This window comes from Coenobita brevimanus, chromosome 74 (assembly GCF_032717465.1).
Source record: "Coenobita brevimanus isolate Jiangsu-jjx chromosome 74, ASM3271746v2, whole genome shotgun sequence".
Taxonomy (NCBI): domain Eukaryota; kingdom Metazoa; phylum Arthropoda; class Malacostraca; order Decapoda; family Coenobitidae; genus Coenobita; species Coenobita brevimanus.
The window spans coordinates 36,238,831-36,263,638 of record NC_137027.1 but is presented as its reverse complement, the minus strand read 5'-3'; the positions used below and the strand labels follow the sequence as shown (position 1 = coordinate 36,263,638).

The following is a 24,808-nucleotide window of genomic DNA, read 5'->3' as shown; positions in this document are numbered from 1 at the left end:
GGAAAGAAAATAGGGTGGTAGTATTTTCCTGTGTAACCTAAGAGCTTCAACATAACCAGAAAAGTCACACATAATGGTAATTGTGTTATCTGAAAAAAATACAACAGTTGCGGCCCGTCTTGGATCCTGTTTAGGTGATACACGCGAATCAAATGCATGCTCCCCTGGCCCAGCAATATACAAGCACCTTTGTGAACACAGGGCATCATAAGCGTGACCCTCTCACCTAGCGATATAAAATTGCCTCTTGCCTTGCGGGGGGCGTCAATAGCAAAGGTATCAAAGGAGCAGGAAATTGCCTACCACTCCTCCCCCCCTCTCTCTCTCATATACACACAAACGCAGACACAGATATTAATACAGGCAGGCAGGCAGACAAACTTATACAAAAAGACAAACAGACAGATTAAACTGATAGACAGATAGGCGGACAGACAGACAAACACATAAAACTGAGACAGACTAAGACAGACAGACAGAGAGTCTCACACGCACACACACATGCATATAGACACATACATTTGCACGTGCACACACACACACACACACACACACACACACACACACACACACACACACATACAAATGCATATAGGCACATATACATATGCACACACACACACACACACACACACACACACACACACACACACACACACACACACACACACACACACACACACACACACCTACATACAACAACTTTATGTGTCCTGAAACCAACATTCCACCATACAAAGCCATCACAGTAGCACAAAAATGGCCAAAGCACTCCCTCTGAGGACATCAATCCGGAGTCAAATCAAAATGAGAGCTATGAAACCCCAGTGATTGTCTGTGGAAAGTTCATTACAAAGATTTATCACAGTTCAAAACGTTTTACATGAACAAAAAATATTCTTACTTCAGTATTATAATTGACAATAAGTAAATATTAATCTCTGTTCATACCTGAGGAAGACTTAAAGCAGGTGAAGTATCTTTTATGTTTCTTCTCAATAAACAGAATTTTTTATCTGTAGGTATAACTCTATCACTTAATTTGTTCACATCACAGTATAACTGAGACTTTAATAAGGCAAAATTTTCCTGGTCATTCAGTGATTACTTCGTGGCATTAAGTTTAACGAACGAATCTCAAAAAGGTCAGATTGGTGGAAAGTTTGTTCTCCCGTGTCCCTTTGCACCCTAAGGTACAAATGAAACGGGTGTAAATTTATTGGTTGGGTATTGTATTCCAAGGAAAGATTAAAACTGAGCAAAGTTGATTGTCTATTTTGAGGATTTTCATATGGCCGATAACATTAATCCTAAGCCCATTTCTTCTTCTGTCACGAACATGAGGCCCGTAACCGAGAAGACTCTAGTTCGATTCCCAGGCCGATCAAGGGACCTTTGAACACGGCCTTCCTTACCCCTGTGTGTCGGAATTTAGAACCGAAATAAGGACATGGACTGTACCATCAAGGGTTGCCGTAGCCTGTGGAAACGCCTGGGTGGTCTCCTTGTCAGTTGCATGGACATGATTACTGTAGGAAATAAAGTTGATAAAGTCAGTACATTTTAACACTGGCGGTTTATTTCATACACCGATGGACTGCCCACCATCCACTCACAAGATGAAGCATTCTATTCAGGTATGTTTATGCTTAGTGGGAGGCCAAATAGTTCCTTGTAGCTCAGGAATCAATTTGATTACGCTGGATGGTAACCTGTAACCATTTACCTAGATGGACGCCTAGTGCTCTCATGAGTTACGGAGCTCTAACCGAATGTTGTGGTTCGTACGGGATTTTATCATAGAAATGGTTGGGTTTGTTGCTCTCATTTACTCGTATACCATACAGAAGCGGTCGACTAGTTACTCTCAGTTCAATGCCTGAAATGAGTAGTTTTGCCCTGAATCTTTACGCACTTAATGGGACAATGAGTGGTTGGATGATGGATGGACTGATGATTGATTTTTGCTTAAAGAGAGTTCAAAATCGCCAACCAAGGTCAGTGACGACTCTGCCATGAACACAACCGTCTTTTACAAAGTGAATCTCCAATACACACAAATATACATACATACATACAGTAGATTCATCCACCTGTACAGTAAGAAAAGTATCAGTTGAGGAAGGGGGCGATGCGTTTCCTACTGAGCAATTCGGCTGTATACGTAGAGTCGATGGGAGTGAGCGTGTGCAAAATGAAAAACTAGACTACTGTAGAGCGAGACATTTTTACTGGATACAGCAAAGGTATATTTACTTCTATCCTGTATCGACAATGGGGCTTTTATCAAACCTTGCATTCAGTATGTCAGTTTGTTTCGGGCGAGAGTTGTAACTATATTTTTTTTGACCGTGCATGAGGGCCCCTGACTACATTCGATGAGAGATTTATTTTATTCTTGCCTCTCTAGACAACTTTATTTAGTTTAAGATGAGTTTTTCGAACGTGTGGAGGTAGATAAAACCATCATAAATATCTTTACTACTGTGGTTACTAACTTGACCCAGATTTTTTACCTTTTGTCGCTTATTTCATTTTTTAACTCGGTGACAGAAGGAGACAATGTTACCGCTCTTCATCCTTTCCAAGCACTTCTTTGTATCATCAGCAGTCTTTTTCTCACAACTCAGCATTGAAGATGGCTAGATGAGAAAATCTGGCCAAATTAAGAGTGAAAAGTTTATAACAGATTGTTCCTCTATGCTGAAATAGCAAGATTAGGATTGGTTAAGTTAGGTTAGAGTAAAATATAAGAAAAAAAAATTATAGTCCTGGGAATTCTGCCTCCGGGACAAATGTTTGCCTAATTTAGCCTCTTCTGCGTCTTAGTTTTCTCTGCTATCATCATCATCATCATCATCATCATCTCGAACTCTGAAGACTTGGTGATGTAGTATCCGAGAGAGAGAAGACAATGATTTACAGAAGGGTCACATAAAAGTATGGCAAAATAAATGGGCCACACTCTTACTCACTTGCCAATCAAGCACGCGGAATCCTGACTCCATCTCATCAATTAAAAAAAAAAAAAGCCAAACCCCTACCATTCACCCCGACCTATTAAAGTTTTCCATTAAAGTTTTCCAATCAGTTACATCGTCTCAATTTCCTAACTTCTTCAACCTTCATAACTCGATTTCTCACACACACATATCTATCTATCTACCTATCTATCTAAGCCTAACAAACCTCCTGTGCTGCCTTCGCCTAACACACCTCCACCTTCCTTCAGATTCACTCAGATACACTCTACTCACTACTTTTTCTACACCCGTTCTCTTTATATCTCCTTGCCATCTCATCACGCACTCACTCAACGTCCACACACTTCCTTACTCCACATCTTTCACGCATCACAGTATTCGATATCCTGCCGACTCTCGGTACTCCTCACGCATTTCTCAGTAACTCCATTTAACTATTTCCATCGCCCTTACTCTTAAATTTCCACTCTATTTCCAATGCCATTACTCTTAAATTTCCATTATCCCGTCACACTAGTCCCCACCCATATATTAAATTGGACACTAATGCTCCTGTACGAAAAAAAAAAAAAAAAAAAAAAAAAAAAAAATCTTCAACTCATTCCCTCACCCCGGAATTAGTCCTAAATAAGAGGCACGGCCATATAAGACATGAAAAATCAATGTGGAATATCTATTTTTCTATAAGTCTATCTATCCACTGACATTTACTCATCTTTCTGTCAGTTAGCCAGTCTGTCTGTCTGTTACGGCTCATGGAACCTTAAAACAATAATTATTTATTACACGCATGGCAGCACACACAAAGTTTACATTACGGGTGAACTGATTATAAAGCCCGATTTCATTTTACCTGATGGAGCTGGGAGTGAGGACAAGAATAAAATATACATCATCGCAGTGAACAGATAAAAGATAACGGTACTATCCTTCTGGCTCATGTGAATTAGATCGTTTAGCGTCACCTGGAACTGAATGCTAGAATTACCTCGACCAGGTGAGGGTTACTTACATCAGGTAAAGTCAGACACCTTACCTCTCCTATACTACCGCTCGTATTCTCGGCGGTTAAGTTCTCTCTGTTCCTTACCGATTTTATGGGGGGTTGAGGGTGACTTGTATAGGTTTGTGCGCTATTTATGCTGAGTACGGTGATTTTAGAATGATTCACGTGGCACAGATGAGGACGGCAAGGTGCAGTAAGCAAAATAAGTCGCTAAGGAAGAGGTGCTAGGGAGCTTCTTAATCGACGGGAATTTGGACCTTTAGTGTATGTCTGACACTCCGCTTTGTGTCGTACAGGAAAAAAAATCTACGGGCAAAACATACCAAGCTTCACTTATCTTGGAAATATTAGGTAGCAGAGAAAACTAAGACGCAGAAGAGGCTAAATTAGGCAAACATTTGTCCCGGAGGCAGAATTCCCAGGACTATAATTTTTTTTTTTTTCTTATATTTTACTCTAACCTAACTTAACCAATCCTAATCTAACCAAGCCTAACATATTAACCTAACTGGCGTACAAACTAATCTAACCTAACTGAATAGCCTTACTGACAAACTAACCTAACCTTGTACTACAGTCCTGGCGCGCGAGTCTCAAGGTGTCATTTTTGTGCCCTGGCAATCTACCCGTCAACAGCGCATCCGATTTCGTGTATAATATGAAAACGCGTGTGATTCGTGAATAATATGGTGGTGTATATAACATCCGTGTATAATAATATGATTCGTGTATGATACGAAATCGGACAAACTGTTGACTGGTTGGTTTCAAGGGTATGATAATGAAGCTTTTAGACTCGTGCGCCGCGAACATATGAAAACAGACCTACCCTAACAGATTATCCTAAGTAACCTAACCTGATACTAAGAAAAAAACCTAACCTAAACTACAACTTCCTGGATAAGGATAAGTGCAAATATAGCATGCAGAACAGAAATCAACATACCAAACAACACAATATTCCTTTAGAAACATAAAATGGAATACTCAGACAGTGGTTATTAATTCCAGATAATGTTTACTCTGCTAGATAGGGGGATGAGTGAGACTTGGGAGTGAAAGACTACAAGTGAAACAAAATGCACAATACATGAGTGATAAAGCCAGAGGGTATTTGAACGCTGGCTTTGAAGAGGATGATATATGGGTGAATGAAATACGAAGCACGACTGTCTGAAAAAGGGGGGAGTGCGGACGAATGTAACAATGAAAAACGGGGGAAGAATGCATGAAATACGGGTGAAAGACGGGTAAACAATAAAAATCCTTTATTCTATTCCAGTTAACGGCATGGATGGGTGAAAAAAGTTAAGGACAAATGACTGAAAAATGAAGGATGTATGGGTGAATAAAATATGGGTAAATGAATGATGGGAAAGAATGCATGACAAACTTGTGTAATTTAGGTAAACAATTAGTGTAAGTTCTTTAAGCCTATTCCTGCTCGTGGCTAACTAGTTTATTTAGCTGAGAGAAGGTCGTGGATATTTTCAGTGTTAATATTTTCACCAATAACCCTTTCAACGTCGGGACGGCTATTCTCGTTTCTCCGGACTAACAATGGTAGCCGACGATGCCTGGGTAAAACTCAATGATCGTGCATACCGTCATTGCCTGGGACTCTGGGTGGCCATTTCCCCTGTGAGATCTCCAAGGCTTCATTAGATCCAGTGAACCAATATTTTCCCCCTTGAGTCCATTTCCCCAAGGCTGCATTTTCCATGTACATATTCCTACCATGGTCTTATTATTCCACTACCCTCCCTCTCACCCACCTACCCTACGCATCCACTCACCCATCTTCCCACCCACCCTGCCCACCCACTCACCCACACTCAACTACGCATCCTGCCAACCCACCCACTCACCCACACTCAACTATCCATCCTGCCAACCCATCCACTCACCCACACTCAACTATCCATCCTGCCAACCCACCCACTCACCCACACTCAACTACCCACCCTGCACACCCACCCACTCACCCACACTCAACTACCTATCCTGCACACCCACCCACTCACCCACACTCAACTACCCACCCTGCACACCCACTCACTCACCCACACTCAACTACCCATCCTGCACACCCACCCACTCACCCACACTCAACTACCCATCCTGCACACCCACCCACTCACCCACACTCAGCTACCCACTCTTTCCACCCACCCACTCACCCACACTCAACTATGCATCCTGCCCACCCACACATTCACCCACACTCAACTACCTTTCCTGCCCACCCACACACTCACCCACTCTACCCTACCACACCCACCCAACTTTGCCCAATCACCCCACCCACCTACTCCACCCACCCTGCCCCTCCATACCCTCTATCCCACCCATCCAACCGCCATACCCACCCCACCAGCCCTGGCCACTCACCAATCCGTCCACACATCCAACCCGTTGTAATTAATAACGGTAATTGGCTGCCATGTTTTAATCATGTTGACTTGATTATTCCTAATTAGTTCTAGTCTTGGCAATTAGGGAAAATGGGAGGGGGGGGCGTGAAATCAACAGATGCCAAAACACCTGTCCAAATTAAGGCACGTTTTCTATTGAACCTCGAATGCAGTTATGGTCAGGGGTGTGTTCGATTTGCTTGTACCCTTTAGCATTTTTGTTGTGATTCTTTTTAAGTGAGTTGCAGGTACACACAAATATGCTGATTAACATAACACGAAGCAACCTTTCCGAAATGTCATGCATGTGCTCGCTAATGTTGTTTATCTAGTCTTATCTTTTTCTTATATGCACATTAATGAAAGTTTGTTGTGATAAAGGGTTAGGATGACTGGGGATGTGGAGGTTAGATGGGCGGGGTCGGGGGTGATGTGTGTCGGGTGAGAGTTAGGGGGTAGGAGGTTTGAGGTGGGGAGGGGTTGAGGGTTAATGGTGCAGGAGGGCGAACAGGGAGGGGTTGGGAGGGAGGAAGAGTCGGCAGCTGGTGATTGATATATTGGTAACATTAACATACACGTTCCGGACATGTCAGGGACTTCTGGTGATGGGGGAGAGATACATATATACTGTATCACATAACCTTGTCTAAAATTGCCATCTCTCCATCTTGAATGCTGTGCAGTAACAATGGATTTTCCCAAGAATATGCTGCTAGTCGGGAAAAAGTGTTATAGACATGATACAGAGGCGTTGTTCTATATTATTTTACCATCAGGATATGGGAAAATCCACAAAAGTACGAAAATCCCAGCCAAATTAAGGTAGACGAACTATTGTCCATATATACTGCCGCCAACCTAACTGAATTAATTTTTTTTTTTTTTTACGATTTCCTTGTTTTTAAGAAGAAAACCTGACAAGTTCGGCATGAAACACCAAGTACTCGTATATATACTGTTTTCAGGGGACTACTCGGAGTGGCCCAGGAAACATGAATCACGATGGGTGGTATTCTTGTAGTGAAATGGGTGCCTGGTGTTCTAGAGGGTCAAGACGCTCTTACTAGATGCGGATCATAATGTTATATGTTCTAAATGTAGTTAGGGGTTCATTCATGTCAATACCACTCAGGGATTTCGGACTGGTCACTCTCGCCTTGAATGTCTCGATTAAGATGCCTACCCCCGGCCACGACGCACCCGATGGAACAATAAAGAAGGATGATGGCGCAAATATACAGTTATTATTTGTTGGGGTGTTTTTATTTTCAATTTTCCTATCAATAAGACAGTTTATGAAGGTGGTTTTCGGTGGGTCCCTTCAGTCCAATGACGTATTCTTTATTTTCATCTTGTCATACCCAAATGATGTTATTTTTCTGATTTGTAATTTTTCGAAGCACAGAGTTAGATACGGCTTTCATTAACCCCTTCACTACTCGAGATTCTTACCAAGTTGGGTGAAACAGCCTGGAGATGGCAAGAAGATAAAATACGTCACTACACCGAGGTAGTTAATGCAATATATAGAACATCATCATCATAAGCAGGCGTGAAAACAGTTTAAGTTTGGCTTTAAATCTGATCAGGATGAGCCCCACAATGCGGCACGATAATATCTTGAGTAAATTGCAGCATGAGGGGGGAGGATTTCATGATTAAAGGATAGGCTATTGTGGAAGGTTAACTTGAGTCTGGATATTAGCGACATGTATTGTGTCTATCTGTCTACTGCCAGACGCCTCAATCCCGTAAGGAGTGGCCACAAACAAATCGCCTCCATGTCGTCCTGTCCCCCGCCATTTCACTGCCCTCATCCCAGCGCACACCTCCCTCTCTCATATACTTTTCCACTCCATCCCTCCACTGCATCCTCGGCCTCCCTCTCCCTCTCCCCCCCTCCACCTCACTCAAACACACTCTCCTCGTTAGTTTCTCGCTCTCCATCCTATCCACGTATTCACCTTGTAGATACTGGGGGAAAGAAAGGCTGTGTCTAACAATACTGGCTCCTACAGTCTCTCCTGAGCTGCATGCAAACGTCTGAGTAACAAAAATGGGGAGAAAAAGACTGTAACGTCCTGTGCGGTTTAATCCTTGCTTGTATTTTTCGTGGGTCTCAGAAATCCTCCCTCTTCTTTTTTTCTCAGCATTTCCTTTTTCTTGCCTCTGTCAGAAAATAATACTGGGCTTAAGTGAGCGTCTCGTCGTGCGAAGGTTGTAAACAGTTTCTAGTGCAATTTTCAACCCATTAAAGATCTTAACCGCCTTTATTACGGTACCAGCAAGTAACTTTATTGATCTTAACCGCCTTTATTACGGTACCAACAAGTAAATTTACTGATCTTAACCGCCTTTATTACGGCACAAGCAAGTAACTTTATAACGTATGTGTGGCCTGTCGTCCTCTAGCGGTTGACATTAATACACGTTATTTTCATTATCCAGTTTCCATAAAATATATCAAAAGAGATTTAAGCAATTTCTTCAGTATCAGAAAGCTCTCCCAACTTGACTAAAATCATCAGTTAGTAAAGAAGCTAGAAAATGACTAACACGGAATTAAAGGGTCTGTCATCACTGCATTTTGGCTAACTACATCGCTTATCATGCTGTCAGCGAAGGAATAATAATGCGTACGCTTTTTTTTTTTTTTTTTTTAGTAGCAGCATTATAGCCTCATCATTTCAAAATATATTAATACAAATAATAGGAGCACTGAGGCGTTGTATTAATCTTGCTTGTCTAGAGAGAGAGAGAGAGAGAGAGAGAGAGAGAGAGACAGAGTGAGCTTCTGGGAGAAAATGAGAGACCGGAAGACGAAAGTTTGCTCATTACTAATTGCGTCATTACCTGCCTCTGTATGTAACCTAATTATTTTTGGTCTTTCTCATTATCTTTCCTCCACATATTTACTCCCCATCTTCCATTTTCTACCCATTTTTTGCATTATTCCCCCTCTTTTTTTCATTCCTCATTATATTTTCTTTTTCCTCTAATCTTCCATCAACCTCCTCGTTCACTATTAAAACCTTACAGATTCCCACCTCATCCCACTTGCCCTATTCCCTCTGCCTTCTCCTCTTCCACCTGCATTTCTCTTGTTCCTCCTTCCCCTTTCCCTTCCTCATTCCCTTCATTCCTTCCCCACCCTCCCGTCCTCCTCCTACATATACTTGCTAGTCACACTATCCACAGAGTTTTTGCTGGTCACACGCTGCATACCCCTATTATATGGTCAGACAAACCTCCACATCCTCCTATCACCACAATAATACTCCACAGAATTAATTTTTCTACAAGCCCATAATCGGTCAGGGTCCTTAAACATTCTCCATTCTCACTCCACCATGTAATTTATGCAGTACAAAGTTGCGGACAAAAATATCGATACATTTCAATAAATAATGAGACGGTGAACAATCTTAATAAATCTTTCTTAATCATATCTAGAGTTTCTTAATCGTCGGACTTTAAAAAAACACCGAGCGATATTCTTGTCCACAACTGTACTTCTTTGTGCTAAAAATATAACTGCTTTACGCACAGTTTTCATTCCTGACACTATCCTTCCGTCCGTTAGATCATAAGAAGAAGCTAATGAAGGAAACACTGCCACTCCTCCTCGCTTTAGCACCAATATCGAGGGAGTTACTGAAAACCTTTGCGGTCCACCGTTGACACGTGGAAAAATAAATAACGATTCTTTTTATCCGATGTTCATTAATCAGAACCAAAGGGAGGTAACGCCGCTTTACTTATGAGTTGGCTGGACACTTTACATGCAATAAATTTATCTGTTGTGTGATAACTACATTCCTCCAGGATTGACTTAAAATCTCCTTCTCTGTTATAGCTGAGGTAGACGAAGATAGATACCAAAAGAACCCATGCTTCTGACTATACAAAAAATCAGTTAATCAGTGTGAAGTGATAAACTGATGGCTACGTTTGAACCTGGCACAGCATCAAAGTTTAAGAGAGTTCTGGCAGTACAGTAGGTACGTCTTATAACCCTGACATATGCACATTACTGTATTACTGGCAATAGTAACAAATTAACTGCGTTGTCATTTACTAATTGAAATAAGTCCCTGTGATGGATGAATGTAGGAAAGTGTAGCTAAACCTCCACCTCACGCTAGTGCTGTGTCATGTTCAAATTGAGCATATTGTACAGGAGTGACAGACCTTACTGACCTTGAGTGGGTGTACGATGGCGAAGTACCGGTCCAGACTGATGCAGACTAGGACCAGGGATGACAGGTACAGTCCAAACGCTCTCAGGAACTGGAAGAGCTTACAGGCAAAGTTTCCCGCCAGCCACTGTGTTGTCAGACGCCAGCCGACCTCCAGCGGGAAGTTAATCAGCGTGACCATGAGATCCGCCGCGGCCAAGTGCATGATCATGAGGTTGACACGGGACTTGCGGTGGCGGTTGCGGCAGAGCGTGATGAACACTGTCAGGTTACCCACCGCGGCCACCACAAACATCACGCAGTAGATGATGATGTCCGTCTTGGCGTTGTCATCGAAGCCCAGACTCGGAGGCAGGATGTCTGAGGTGGAGGTTGGGCTGGGTGTGGGTAGTATGGATGTAACAGTGGTGAGGTTGAAGGGTAATGGTAGGATGCTGTTGTTGTCCCTGGTATAGTCCGGTTCTCCATCATACCTGACACCATCGTACTCCTGACTGCCAACACCATACTCCTGATCGCTCCAGGCACCACCACAGTCCCCCGCTTGGCAGTCAGTGTGATTAATTGCTGCTTCCAACACCCACTGCTGTGTCTGTCGCAGCCCGTCTGCCACCACACGCTCTGCCATCACGCCTACCCCGCCATCACCAGCGACAGTCTGTGGGATTGAAACATATCAGCCTTGTATTACCAGTTCAAGAGCAAGACTAACGATATTATAGCTGCCCTACACTTACTAAAATCATGTAACCTGGAAGAAACTGGAGAAGGAAAAAGACTAATCCTCTGATTCTGGTGATATATTTTTGCCTGCACCACAAGACGCCGAGTATATGAGTGTAACGCGAGATTATCCTGTTACTGGCGAAAACTCTGAAATACGCTTTCACTGCACTTAAACCATTACGCCTACAGCACCCATTTTCACAGGGTATATTCTCATGGCCCCACAAAAACATTTCAGTGACCCCCATGCCCATTTTTTTTTTTTTTATCCTCCTGACACTCACGTTCTTGGAGGATATTGAGAAATAAATCGCCACTGCAGTCAGAGCATTAATCTTGCAACACCACTTTCCATAGTGTTCTTCCCTGCCTGAGTCCCAGCCCTCGCCACCATTTCAGTCCATCCCGCCTATTCTTTCGCTCACCACTCTCAGTTTGACGGGGAATGTGGTCAACGAAAGCATTTGTTTGATAAATCTTGCTATCTCCTGACGAATACATTTAATTCAAGATTTTTAAAACTGGAGGTTCGATATAACAGTACTGCAGCACGAGAGGCCTAAGTTGAATAAAATCGTTTGGTTACAGAATGAATAATCAAACAGAATACGTCACCGGAATCCATGGGTTAAGAAGCAATGGCAAAGAGGAAAACAAAGTTCAGTTTTATACCTAACGCACGACCTAAGCACACCAAAAGACACGAATGGAATTCCTTACGAGCAAAGGATACTGAGATCATGGAACATAGCTGTTTTAAAGGCGAGACCAACACTGGTTACTGGACCAGCAGGTTTTTACCTACGGGCTGTACAGTAGAGGGGTAAATAACACTCAGTTTGATGAGTTTTTACCTTGCTGTTTCCAAACTTTATTTATTTATTTATCTACTTGCTTCGGAGAATATCGAGTCCTAAACGGTTTACTTCAGGCAGTATTTAACCATGAGGCTTACATTTCCACAAGATGCAGGAGAGGGATGTCTTCATGTAATGGCACTGATATCACAGAACAGCTTCACTGCCTCGTTAAACAAACGTCCAACTCCTTTCCTATCCCCTTAAAGGAAGATGGTGGATTGCACAATAGCAGCTCCAGCATCAGTTCACTGGGTTCTCGCTTCAAATGAGTCCGTGAATGTTAAGTAGGAGATGGAAATGTCTTCCTTACTCTTCATAATAATCCCGAGACAACAGGAACAGTATAAGTTGTAGGCCAATCAGGTGAAGATGTAAAGGTACACATAATGTTTTGTTGTGTCCTAATACTTGGAGCAGTCGTAATAGCAGTTGCAGCTCCAGGCTTATCTGAACGTGAACTCAGTGACGTAAAGGTTGAAGTTACCCTTTTCCACCAGTCTACCTTCTTCCTTTCTGGGGATAGGGAGGGAGATGAGGAATGTTTGTATAACCAGGCAGCTGATCAACTTGGTTATATCGGTACATCTGCATGGAAGCGACTCTTATCAGCGCCATGCACCTGGGGAAACAAGGGATATTCAAGATCCTTAGGCCTGTGAGGATCAAACAGAATTCCTGGGACTTCAAATGATGTGGGATGTTTTGTCTGGCCCATCTCATTACTGGGCATGCTAGTAGTGGTTTTCTCATGTTCGACCTTTGTCTTTGCTTGCATCTGGATCCTAACTCCTTCACTCTACAGATGGAGAAAAAAAGACATGATGATGGTGATAGGTTTCGCACTTTGTATTTTCCTTCCTCTAGTGGGAAGAAGGCTCAAGATGATAGCAATGATGTCTGATAATACACCATACCATGGAAGTGAAGCTAAATATCATTCAAAGTATAATTTAATTCACCGGTGGTTTCTTCTTACCCATATTATCTCCCACAGCAGCGCTTTTGTGTGGAGGAAGACAGCTATGAATATGAGGAGAGGAAGCAAGGAAGGAAAGTTGAGAGAGAGTGAATAAAAGTGTGCGGTCGAGGTAAGCAGGGGAAAGTAGCATAAGCCTTGAAGTCTTTAATTTGTTCTTGCTACTTTCCATGCCGATGGTCTACTTAAAAAAGACTTACACGAGGGTAATTAGAGCAGACAGCAAGTATCTATGGACTACACTTGGGGTCATCACAGCAGTGTAAAATGCATCATTCTGTGCGAGGAAAGGGTTGGCTAGCCTCACTTATCCAAGGGGATCAGCCCGGAGTCACGAGTGCCATTATTCACGGGTGTCGGAAAATATGAAGACGTGTGGGCGCGTGTGAGGCAGCGGCACCTTCATAACCGCTCCGGCGCGTGAAATTATTAAGTGATTCAGCGAGGGAATTACACACGCAAAATAGTGTTTACTGGCTACACAGACTTTTTCTTTTTCCACCTCGGCACCATCATGGTACTTGACTGATGCAGTTTTACGCCATGCAGTCCATTCTTTAAGGAACTAAGGCGTTGTCCACATATAATGGACATCTATTGTAGTTATATATATTAAATATGTAACAAAATATGGGTTACTTATAATGTCATCTTAATTCAAAATGTGCAACATAACTAGAATAATACACCTGTGGTGTTTCACATAAATAAGCTAATACACCCATGATGTCTCATATAACTAAGCTAATACACCCATGGTGTCTCATATAACTAAGCTAATACACCCATGGTGTCTCATATAACTAAGCTAATACACCCATGGTGTCTCATATAACTAAGCTAATACACCCATGGTGTCTCATATAACTAAGCTAATACACCCATGGTGTCTCATATAAACTGTGCAACGTAACTAAGTCAATACACCCATGGTGTCTCATATAACTAAGCTAATACACCCACGGTGTCTCATATAACTAAGCTAATACACCCATGGTGTCTCATATAACTAAGCTAATACACCCATGGTGTCTCATATAACTAAGCTAATACACTCATGGTGTCTCATATAACTAGGCTAATACACCCATGGTGTCTCATATAACTAAGCTAATACACTCATGGTGTCTCATATAACTAAGCTAATACACCCATGGTGTCTCATATAAACTCTGCAACGTAACTAAGTCAATACACCCATGGTGTCTCATATAACTAAGCTAATACACCCATGGTGTCTCAAATAACTAAGTCAATACACCCATGGTGTCTCATATAACTAAGCTAATACACCCATGGTGTCTCATATAACTAAGCTAATACACCCATGGTGTCTCATATAACTAAGTCAATACACCCATGGTGTCTCATATAACTAAGCTAATACACCCATGGTGTCTCATATAACTAAGTCAATACACCCATGGTGTCTCATATAACTAAGCTAATACACCCATGGTGTCTCATATAACTAAGTCAATACACCCATGGTGTCTCATATAACTAAGTCAATACACCCATGGTGTCTCATATAACTAAGTCAATACACCCATGGTGTCTCATATAACTAAGTCAATACACCCATGGTGTCTCAAATAAACTGTGCAACATACCGGTAACTAAGCTAATACACCTGAGGTGTCTCACATTACTAAGCTAATACACCTGAGGTGTCTCACATAACTAAGCTAATACACCTGAGGTGTCTCACATAACTAAGCTAATACACCTGAGGTGTCTCACATAACTAAGCTAATACACCTGAGGTGTCTCACATAACTAAGCTAATACACCTGAGGTGTCTCACATAACTAAGCTAATACACCTGAGGTGTCTCACATAACTAAGTCAATACACCCATGGTGTCCCAAGTAAACCATGCAACATAACTAAGATAATACACCTGTGATGTCTCACATAACCAAGCTAACACACCTGTGGTGTCTCACATAACTCAGCCAATACACTTGTGGTGTCTCAAATGAGCAACTACATCAAATATGGATGATTCATGATATGATTCCATAACTATTATTGTATTAGTTATATATATTTTTTTTTATAAATAACAGAACGGAGGAAGGAAAAACAAATGGATTAAAAAAAAATAGTCCATACACCAGATTACTGGTGTCCTCTGTTCATAAAATATCTGTAACAGTTAGACTTGAACAGTTGTGGGTTGAAATTTGGAGGAAAACAACTCTGGGGACGCAAGTTCCAGAGAGATGCAGTTCGGGGAATGAAAGAATTCTGATAGGCAGAAGTTCTGCAATATGGCTGAGTGACATTCCAGTCATGAGCGCTACCAGATGCCCGTGTACCACGAGGGAAGGCATAGAGAGGTGGCACCATGGACGCAACTTCGTCTGAGCATTTGCCAAAAAAATATCTGTAAAATAATGCAAGGGAGGCAACATTCCTTCTTACTTGCAGGGGAGGTAGTTTATATGTAATGACAGGGTTGTTAATGATTCTAACAGCTTTATTCTGAATTTTGTCTAGTTGTCTTAATGCAACCTCTCCACAACCATTCCACTAGGGTGAGCAATATTCAAGCTGAGAGCACACATGACTCTTATAAATTATAGCTAACTGCTCATCGGCGAAGAAGTTACGGACTCTGTACAATAATCCAAGTTTCTTTGAGGCGGTTTTAGCAAGTGATCTGACATGAGAGGTCCAGCTGAGGGCACTGTTAAGTGAGACACCAAGAATTTCAAAACTTTTGGAGATGGGAATATTAGTAGCACTGAAGGTAATGTACGAATCTGGCAATATCTGTCTATTAGTAAACTGTATATATTTAGTTTTACTAGCATTAAAAGAGACAAGGTTGTTTTGTCCCCATTCACTGATTGTAGCTAGATCTTGATTTATGGAGATGGCTGTACTGAGTTGAGAGGTAGAGATATTAGACTTTGTAAATGGATGTCTGAGTGTGAATGAACTATGTAGTGTTGAGTCATCTGCATATGAGTGAATGGAATTGTGAGTGACAGATAAGAGATCATTAATATGAACCAGAAATAGGGTTGGCGCCAGAACTGATCCCTGCGGCACGCCGGCGTTAATTGAGTGGAAATTCGAATATACATCATCTACTTTTACTCTTATTTTCCTGTCACTAAGATAAGAAGAAATCAAAGGAACAAAAGACGTTAGTCCATAGCAAGGGAGTTTGGACAGCAGGGAACGGTGCCATACTCTGTCGAAAGCTTTAGAGATATCAAGAGCTACTGCATGAGTTTCTCCAAAAAGATCAATTGATTGATGGATGGTATGAGTTAAGAGATTGAGTATGTCAATGGTGGATCTTTCGTGGCGAAAACCGTATTGTCTATCACTAATTAAGTTGTTGGATTCAAGATGTTTAACAATATGCTTATTAATTAAAGTTTCAAATACCTTACCAAGAGAAGATGTGACAGCTATTGGTCTGTAATTGGAGGGGTCAGACGAACTTCCTTTCTTCGGAACTGGGTGGATATTGGCTTCTTTCCATGAATTTGGGAATAAAGAAGTACGTATGCATAGTCTGAATAATTTAGCTAGGACAGAGGCAAGTTCAGGGGAACACTTTTTCAAAACAATTGGCGGAATTCCATCTGGGCCTGGAGCTTTGTTGGTAGGTAAATTGTCTAGGATGGATTTTACGTATCTTGTCTGTATTTTAAGTGGGGTAATTTCGGGAGAATCAAGTTCCAGTACTGAGACATTCTGGCTGGTATCATCTATGGTAGAGTTTCTGGCAAAGGTACTAGCAAAGATATCTGCTTTCCCACGTGGGTCATTTGTAATATTGCCATCTGAAGATTTTAGTGGGGGAATGGAAGATGACTTGTTAAAGTTATTATTGAAAGAATTAAGAGTTGACCAGAATATTCTACTGTCATTAGAGTTGTTAGGTAGTTTTGATGCTTGCTTTTGAAGAAAGTTTGATTTAGATAGATTTAATACAGCTTTAGCATGATTTCTAGCAATTTTAAATTGGGAGAGTGATTCAGGTGTTTTTGATTTTAAGTAAGAGTTATATGCTAACGACTTTTGGGCTGTTGCTCTGGCACATATAACTGATACACATGTATCAGTTATATAGCTACTATGACCACACTTGTGATTCCTGCAATTATGTTACACTTGCCACAATTATGTACCTACAAACGCTTGCATTACTGCAAGTATATTACAAATGCTACAATTATGTTAACTACAAACGACAGCATATCTGCACTTATGTTACATTTCCTACAATTATGTAACTACTAACAATAGCATTACTACAATTGTGTTACAGTTGCTACAATTATGTAACTACAAACACTTGCATTACCCTGCATTACTGCCATTATATTACAGTAGCTACAATTATGTAACTACAAACAATAGCATTACTACAATTATGTTACAGTTACTACAATTATGTAAATTCAATTTTATGGCTAATAAAATAATGTAACAGTTGCATTAACAAGATGTAACCAAAATTTTATGGCCAACACAATTATGTAACCGTTGCTGTTACACAATGTTATACCAGTCACACTTGCGTAACAGTTACATTAAAATGATGTAACTACAATAGCATTAACACTACGTAACAATTATACTGTATTCATACAATTATGTAACTTTACAATATTATGTATTTCAATTAAGTTACAAGTTAATTGTAATGTGTATATAGTATGCATTAATATGTTAGGACAATATTTACTGTTGATGGTACGACAGTAGGCGTGACCGAGCGATATGTAGGCATAATATGTTATAACACAAAAATATATGTAACAACAGTATGTAACTATATAGCTATAGGTAACAATATGTAAAACAGGTAGTTATGTCTGAGTTCTCCAGGAAGAGTTACAGTACACATCCCCTTGCCTAGACGAATCAAGGATGTCAAACACCCCTCATCATGTGTCGGAAATGTGACAGACACACACACACACACACACACACAGACGTATGCACAAGTACGCCCACACTCTAGCCGGAAGCTAGAGGAAGATATAAGTCCGATATCACATGTAGGAGAGTTAGTAGAAGACAGAGTGAGACAGAGCAGGACAGGAGAGAACAAGAGTTAGACAAAGAGAGTGCGATAGGGAGCAAGGGAATGAGAGCAAAGTAGGAGGACGGCAGCTAGCACAAACTGCTACTACCCATAGGCTATACGGGTCACGCCAAACTCTCACCTTTTACTCAAGTAACTGTCTCACAATAAACTCCGTCGACCCAAATCTGCCTGTTTCATCATCCCGCTTAAAATACGAAGAGAATAACGGAACAGGGAAGGCCTACACTGATCATCTCCTACACGATTCACCATTATTCTCTCCTAGCGACTCTCCCATCGACGATTCAACCAAATAACCCTCTCTACAGAATTACACCCCTCGGCTACGTCTACTTACATTATTAGAGCGTGTTGCACAATGAGACTGAATCCTCTTCCTGATATCAGCTAATGGCCTCTTGACTGGGATGTGATACTCCGCCTTTCTGTCCGTAGTGAGTGTTATAGCTTAAAGAATCACCTAGGCTACGACAAACAACCGTCATATTACTGTCCAGGTCCCTCACTCCCAACAGATCACAGGTTCTAAAATACATCTTCAGTGGAGGGGCCGGTGATGCCTTGGTTAGTACATCCAAAATATAACAAAATTCCCTTTTTTTTTCTTTTTTTTTTCATCTACAAGTACAACTGGAAACCTTCATGAATATCCTCTACTGCGGGTCGTGCTGCAGACAACTGGTGCTTGGCAAATCTTCACTGTCTGCCTTAATAATCCACGTTTAGTCAATATGCATAAGTATACATCTTCCTGTGCAGTGAGAGGGCCAGCTTCCCCCCACCTGTCAGATACACTAAAGCCTCGTCGATGTCGCCTGGTGGTGTGTGTGAGGAGCTTGTGAGTGACAGCTTCGTTTATATTGCTAAGTGCTGCCTCTAACCCACGCCCAGGAACGGACAGAAGGACGGACGAACACACACACACACACACACACACACACACACACACACACACACACACACACACAATGAAGTACACAAACGCACAAGGCGACAGAAACAAGTAAGCTCAATCTCATTATCTGTCACTAATTTCCATCATCCATTCATTTGTTGTCCTATCATGGATGTAGGGGCCTGAGATAGCCAATGCATTTCAGATATATTTGGCGCGTCTATCCAATATCTATAGTCATTTTAGCTTAACTTGGCCCAGATTATTGTACATTCGCAGTCTATTCCAAGTAGTGCAGAGGCGGAAAAAGATAATACTGTGGCTCTATACATCCTTTCCACACCAATCTTCATGACTTGCATCATATTCTTTTACAATAATCTCTTGTAACTCAGTATTCAAGATCGAGAGACGGCAAATTTAGGCCAAGTTATAGTAAACCGGATATAGTAATTTACCCCTGAAAAAAAAAGAAAAAAGAAAAAAAAAAAGGGACGCGACCATGTTCTAGGTGACAAAACAGCTCCGTAACACCACTTCCATAGTGATTTATTTGCCGTGTTACAAATGACCATTGGCTTATATGTTATTTATATTATTATAATACTGAAATAGTTTGCACTAATAAGATACTAGAGAATACGGGAAGTACAAAGTGCAGAATAAATCGCTAAAGAAACGTTGCGATATCTTCAAAGCCACTTACAGTATTTACATCCAACTCTTATGGGTGTTACCAGGTTGGATCGCTCTGATACACTAATGACTAAACAACCAAGCGTCCATTTGTTAGTTAAGCTGTATGGTTACCACCCAGCGTAGTTAACTGGTTCCTGGGTCTATGTACAAAAAAAAAAAAATCATAAATTTTCCAAGAGACATCAGAATGAGACGTACAAGAGGTTTAAAAGAAGGTCGTATTTAAAATTGACTTTGTGTGTGTGTGTGTGTGTGTGTGTGTTGATGGAAGAAAAGGCTAGCAAATGAAAGAATGGTGATGGTGATGGTAGTGGTGGTGGTGGTAGTAGTGGTGGTAGCGATGCTTGTGGTGGTGGTGGTGGAAGTGGTGGTAGCGATGCTGGTGGTGGCTGTGTTTGTGGTAGTGATGGCTGTGGTAGTTGTAGTGGCTGGGAGATCTGCTTGACGCGCGTAAAAATTGTTGGCCAGATAAGAAAGATAAAACGGGAAAGGATTTAATTGCCTGAGATCAAATACCATAGAGAGAGAGAGAGAGAGAGAGAGAGCTACACAGATTTACATACAGACCATACAGCCCTTACCGTCCTCTCTAGATGGGCCGTTCTTAATGAGAGAGAGAGAGAGAGAGAGAGAGAGAGAGAGAGAGAGAGAGAGAGAGAGAGAGAGCATCAGTCCACACAAACTTACATAAATTTACAGACCACACAGCCCCTACCGTCCTCTCTAAATGGGCCGTTCTTAATACTAATTTAATCATTTATACCATAACTGCAAATATATAGCAGTAGGATACATGGTAGTTATGGCAATAGTAATAGTAAGAGTAGTAGAGTAGCTGTGACTGTAGGGGAAAGAAACAGCAAATTTTTATAGAAGGCAAAAGGGCGGAAACTTACATTGTTGGGAAGTGAGTGGCAGGGCGAGAGAGAGGCAGGGGGGGAAGGGAGATGGTGTGGGGTATTTATAAACTCTTAAGTCTACCACCCTCATTCTCATATCCAAGTTACCAGTAAAATGAGCTTGTGAGTGCGTGACGAGGGAGCGAGCGTTTGTATACAGTATACGCCTATCATCATAATTTCATCTTGGTGTAAACTTTCAACATTTCTTGCGAGGTAGTTGAACAATAACAGAAGAATAATTAAGCTAAAAGATTTACTTTCTCACTTTTGTTTCTCTTTCTCTCATGTTTGCTCTCTGGAAGTGTATTTAGGGAGGCGCCGTAATATTTAACACACGCGCAATGTTCAATTCTCTGCTTCCGACTTGCCGTGTCAACGAACTAAGTCGGTAAATGAAAACCCAGAAATGGGGCGATTATCCTTGCTGATTTCACCCCCATAACATCCAAAAAACAGTCATGAAAAATTACGAGCGTAATATCCAATATCTAATTGTTAGAAATCACGCAAACAAAGACTGTTACAACAGAAAATGTTTTTAAAATAGATTTCATAGCGGAGCATATCAACTGAAGCCCTTGGTACATTCCATTGGAAAGCTGGGATTCCAAGGGATTTCTTTGGTCTCATGAGTAAATATACAGCTAAAAATAAAATTTATTGAATGTATCTACAACCTGCTGAAAGAATCTCTTCTCTGTTTCACGTACTAGAAAAGTTATTAGCCTTTGAAAACCACTGCGGTCGGGCCGTGTCGTGTCGGGCCGCTCATTTCTCAGCTGAACGCCAAGTAAACATCTCTTCGCTCGCCGCGTTCGCTCGCTCGTAAAATTTCTTGCTACTTTTAAATTATTTTTTTTCTTGAGCTTAGACGATTTTCGAACTTGCAGGTTTACATATTTCATTAGCCTCATAAACTCTCTGCTATTCAGAACAAATCCAGTATTCTACGTTAGCTCTCGCCGGAAATTTTATTCCGGTGAGACTGGGTTAGAAGAGTTGGAGAGTGATGAACAAGTTGTTGTTGTCGCTGCTTAACCTCGGTCTGTCTGGCCAAGCAGACTTGTCGACCGCAGGTAAGCAATCGTTTCAGTGTGGCCTCCCTACTGGCACAGCACAGTGCATACATCGTGTAGGGTTTCGGCTTTTCCTGGATCTGGGTCATTCCCACGGCAAGATGCTGGGAGGTATGAGAAACTGGTTGCCGGGTGGACGCTGCAGCTGCTTCACCCAGCGTGCACAGCGCCACCACTTCTAGGCTCATCGAGAACCTCAGATGCAAGTCCTGGGCTCGCCTCGTCAAGATCGCCCTGAGGTGTCGCTATAAAGGGAGTAATGGGGTAAGCTGGAGCTGGTCTACCCTAGTGTTCGAGGGGCGACGTTCACGTTCCTCTCAGTATTCATACTGAACAAGATTTATGGTTATCTCAAAGTCCATTATTTTAATGAAGCAAATGACCCTGAGCAAAGGCTTGCAAACAGATCAAATGTATCTGTAATGAACAAACGCATCAACTACTTCTTTACAATAAAATGTCTACACTAATGATGAAAAGCCTACCTAATATTTGATCTGCTCACCCCTCCAGTTCCTAAAGACCTCCAACACACACACACACACACACACACACACACACACACACACACACACACACACACATTTTAGGGGAGGCGGTAGCTCAGTTGGTAGAGAGGTGGCCTGCAGTCCTACGGGATCCAGGTTCAAATCCCCTCTGGGGCAGGGAACAGTTTAAGGATATGAATTTAATAAAACGCTGACCTTACTGATCTACCAGAAGACCCGCCGACATGTCGTAAAAATACCCCCGTTAATACCAATACACCAGTCCTGTATGAGACAGCCCTAACATGTATTCAATATGGACGGTGGGTGTTAGCGCCGAAAGTGGTGACATGTAGTGGTGTATGGTGTGCAGGAGGACTACTGGGCCTTGGTAGCAGGCTGTGAAGCCTATGCCCAGTGTCGACAACATAAAACACACACACACACACACACACACACACACACACACACACACACACACACACAAAGGTGAAGAGATACTGTAGCACTAATCAAATACCGTCCTTGAAGTGATGGGGCTAATAGACGTTTTGACCAAGGTCTGTCAGAATGAAAGCCGAATATGCTTCACTGACTGGAATCAATACCTCGTTAGCCTGTGTCCGGAGGTGGCTCTATCGTACCCAGGTTCGTTACACAATAATCTCTGTATCAAGTATGGGGTAAGACTCACAAACGAACCAGCAATCAGTTCTCTGCTGTAACCATTTCGCCAATTTGGTACAGCTCCCTAGTTCTGATGGGGTTGTTCAAGGCTATACCTTACCCTGAAGCTCTTAATTACTCATGTAAGCTGAAGAAAATTGTCCAGAGGTAACAAGAAACAATAAGACGTCTTGGGAGTGAGGGATCAGTGAAGGATGTGTATAACCTACATCTTCACCTCATAAAAAATCGCCTAAACTGAATAAAATTACCTTAAGATGATGAGCATGAAATAAATAAGACGTATTGATACAGCAGGGAGTAGAAACAATGTACATAGCATAAACTGCGTTAGTTGATTAATTATTATTTATTATACGTGTAAGATGTACTTATTCGAAACACCATTTGTACAGAAAATTAGGAAAGAAACCAATACGGCACTCAAGTTTCACAGGAGCGTGAGGGTGAGGCACAGGCACTGTACACACACTTGCTATTTTCATCACGACCAATTTGGGGGTCTGGTTAGGTTTCCAACCCATCACCCTAACGAGTTTACCAGCCAAACATTATATATATATATATATATATATATATATAATTTACCTGTCTATACGAGTACTGTATATCAAATTATTTACATACATATATGACTAAAGCTATGTATTTCTCTGTCTGTTTTTCAGTTTATTTACCCATCTACTTTCCTATCTATCCCAAAATCTCCCTATCTGTGTATCTGTTGGATAAGTAGAACGGAAGTAAACAGACAGGCAGATTCAACTGCTTCCCCGTTGACATTAACTTGAACTGTTATCTGCGTTATTAGGTCACCTAAAAGCATATCCTTGTCCCGCATCCCTACCAACAACTAATGCAATCCCAACCTGCCCGTAAATTTACACGAGGTAATAAAATACAAGTTCTGAATATTACTGAATCCATAAGTGAACTGCAATGAAAATAATAATAATAACAACAACAACAACAATAATAATAATAATAATAATAATATATCAAAGAATTAAACCAAATACCCTGCAAATCCAAACTCCACTTCCATAATGTATGTACTTATATTTTGTTCTGGTCACATCCCCAAAGTTTCCTTCAACAAAGAGTCCAGACAGGAGGGTTTGGATATTTCTTCATTAACCTCTTTACTTCAACACCTTTCCCTCGTGCTACAAGAAGCTAGATGTCTCTTATATATATATATATATAAAGTCTAAGAGTTGAAGCAGTAAAAATTAAGTGATCAAATGAACAGCACTAAGAAATGAACGTTTATTGTACACTATAGTATCCGTCTGGCCATATACAGAGAGAGAATCCTACAATTCATCTATAGCACGTTTCTTCTGACCTGAAAAAAACTCGTATTCTCGAGGTTTAATGAAACTCCCTGACATCTACTCTTTGGCAATATATTTTGGATATGGCTGGTTAATGTCCTTTTGTACGCTATATACGCAGCGGGTGGCGATGTTTGAAGGTTTTATATACCACAGACTATGAGAGTAAGGTGAAATAAGCAAACTAAATCGCTTGGGAAAAGATGTTAAGGAGTTTCCTTAATGGACAACATCACAGGCCAAAGATACCAAACCCTTTCAGCTCAGTTGCTGGCCAGGTTTAGCCAGAGTGGAGGGTCGATTTAACTAATAACCTAGGAGATTCGTTAATGCCTCATAGCTAAGGCTCACTGAATATCATGCAACCACGATATAGAATCCTTGTTGTAGGAGTTGCCTTGTTCCGTCCGGTGAAAACGAATTGACTTGCAGATTATTAATTCTCATTGCGAATATAAGGTAATGCTTCCCTTCCG

General features: G+C 41.4%; 1 protein-coding gene across 1 annotated transcript in view; it reads right to left on the bottom strand.

Moving 5' to 3' along the window:
• LOC145407831 (adipokinetic hormone/corazonin-related peptide receptor variant I-like) overlaps nucleotides 1-22,008 on the bottom strand; it is a 203,351-nt gene extending 181,343 nt beyond the window's left edge. Inside the window, exons 1-2 of the mRNA XM_080278688.1 lie at nucleotides 21,808-22,008; nucleotides 10,605-11,261 (exon numbers count right to left, since the gene is read on the bottom strand). Coding sequence (XP_080134814.1) covers nucleotides 10,605-11,261; nucleotides 21,808-22,008 — 858 coding nt within the window. The remainder of the gene's footprint in view (nucleotides 1-10,604; nucleotides 11,262-21,807) is intronic.
• Nucleotides 22,009-24,808: the final 2,800 nt, after the last annotated feature.